The sequence below is a fragment of the Rattus norvegicus genome, chromosome 10, assembly GCF_021556685.1.
Source record: "Rattus norvegicus strain SHRSP/BbbUtx chromosome 10, alternate assembly SHRSP_T2T, whole genome shotgun sequence".
NCBI classification, from domain to species: Eukaryota; Metazoa; Chordata; class Mammalia; order Rodentia; family Muridae; genus Rattus; species Rattus norvegicus.
In genome coordinates this window covers 64,367,233-64,368,989 of record NC_141543.1, presented here as the reverse complement: position 1 = coordinate 64,368,989, position 1,757 = coordinate 64,367,233, and the positions used below count along the sequence as shown (strand labels likewise).

The 1,757-nt window shown below is 37.7% G+C and overlaps 1 protein-coding gene across 1 annotated transcript; it reads right to left on the bottom strand.

Annotated features, from left to right (window-relative positions):
- Positions 1-467: 467 nt before the first annotated feature.
- Olr1493 (olfactory receptor gene Olr1493) lies at positions 468-1,406 on the bottom strand. The gene is given in 1 exon segment (NM_001006609.1): positions 468-1,406. A coding segment is annotated over 1 exon segment (939 nt).
- Between the last annotated feature and the right edge of the window lie 351 nt (positions 1,407-1,757).

The window sequence follows — 1,757 nt, the reverse complement described above, 5'->3', positions numbered from 1 at the left end:
CAAAGAATAACATGTATTGGGAAATAATTAAAGGAACTAAGAGAAAAATTCTGTCAATGTGAGTGCAGAAAAATCTGTAGAAGGAAGTTGGATGGTGGAGATATTTCACTGTTATTGACTGTAATAAATCCATTACTTAAATGATTTTAACTAAAACACCAGTGAACATGGAAGTCAGGGTAAAATAATAAAATGTTGCAGTAACTAAAGAGGAACAGAGATTATATTAGAAAGTACCTCATCCACTACACATTTCCAGGGTCATTTATGCAAGGTAAGAAAAATGTAACCAGATATCAAAGAAAAATCTTCCTTACTTTGCCTACTATGTTAAACTTCCTCTCTTGTGTTGTGTTGAGCAGTTATATAGGACCTTTCATGTAGGTCCTATGATAGGAGACACTATCTGATATAAAATCTTAACATCAATACATTTATTACATAAAATTATGTAACAATCCCAAGTGCTACCATGGCAGAGAGATTTTCTTGCTACAGGTAACTCTTATTAGGGCCTGCTTCATGTCTCTGTTTCTTAGGCTGTAGATGAACGGGTTCAGCATTGGAGTTACCACTGTGTACATCATAGCCATGGCAGACCCCTTTAGACTAAAATTATCACCTGATGGACATAAATAGAGACCAATAATTGTCCCGTAGAACAGAGACACCACAGAGAGATGAGAACCACAAGTGGAGAAGACCTTGTGAATGCTTTGAGTAGATGGAACCTTAAGAATGGAGGAGATGATCTTGGCATAGGATATAACAATGAGCACGAATGGAATAACAATGATGATCACGCCCATGATATGTATCATCAACTCATTAACATAAGTGTCTGAGCAGGCCAACTTTAGGAGAACAAACAGGTCACAGAAAAAGTTGAGGAGTACATTGTTCTCACAAAAAGACAATCTTGCTGCAAGCAGGGTGTGCATCATGGCATGAGATGATGTCATTATCCAAAATACCAGCAGGAGACAAGTACAGAGCTTATGGCTCATGATGTTGGTATAATGCAGAGGGAAGCAGATGGCCACATAGCGGTCATAGGCCATGGCTACAAGAAGGAAATTCCCAAGGTAGCCAAACAACAAAAAGAAGAATATCTGTGTCAGGCATCCTGCATAGGATATAGATGGTACTTGGCTCTGTATATTTTGCAGCAATTTCAGCATTGTAACAGAGGAAAAGCAGAGATCAGAGAAGGACAAGTTGCTGAGAAACAAGTACATGGGTGTGTGGAGATGAGAGTCCAGTTGAACAAGGACAACAATTAGCAGGTTTCCCAGGAAGGTGGTGAGGTACATGATCAGGAACAGGGCAAAGAACAGTTGCTGGTGCTCTGGGGGGATGGGCAATCCCAGGAGGAGGAAATGGGTGATGACAGTTTTGTTGTTCATTCTTCTTATTCTCCAGTGTCCTAATGAGAAAATATCAGCAGCTCTTAGAATTTTAAATAAATATATATCTAAGATACATTCTACCAAAATGGATGTGAAAGTCATCATAGAAATTATAATTTCAGAATTCCTAATGTCTGTGAACACTACATCATTAATGATTTTTCTCCAACTACTTTTTACAGGTTTCTCTCTTTCATCCTTTCATAGACAAGTTCCTGACATGTCTACTAAGATACAAATGCATTTCTCTCTTAATTCACACTCATCCTGAATAACTAGTCTGTACATTGGTAATTTCCTTTATGTTATTTTCTATATTGATGCTCTTGAGTTTGAAAGAACATACAT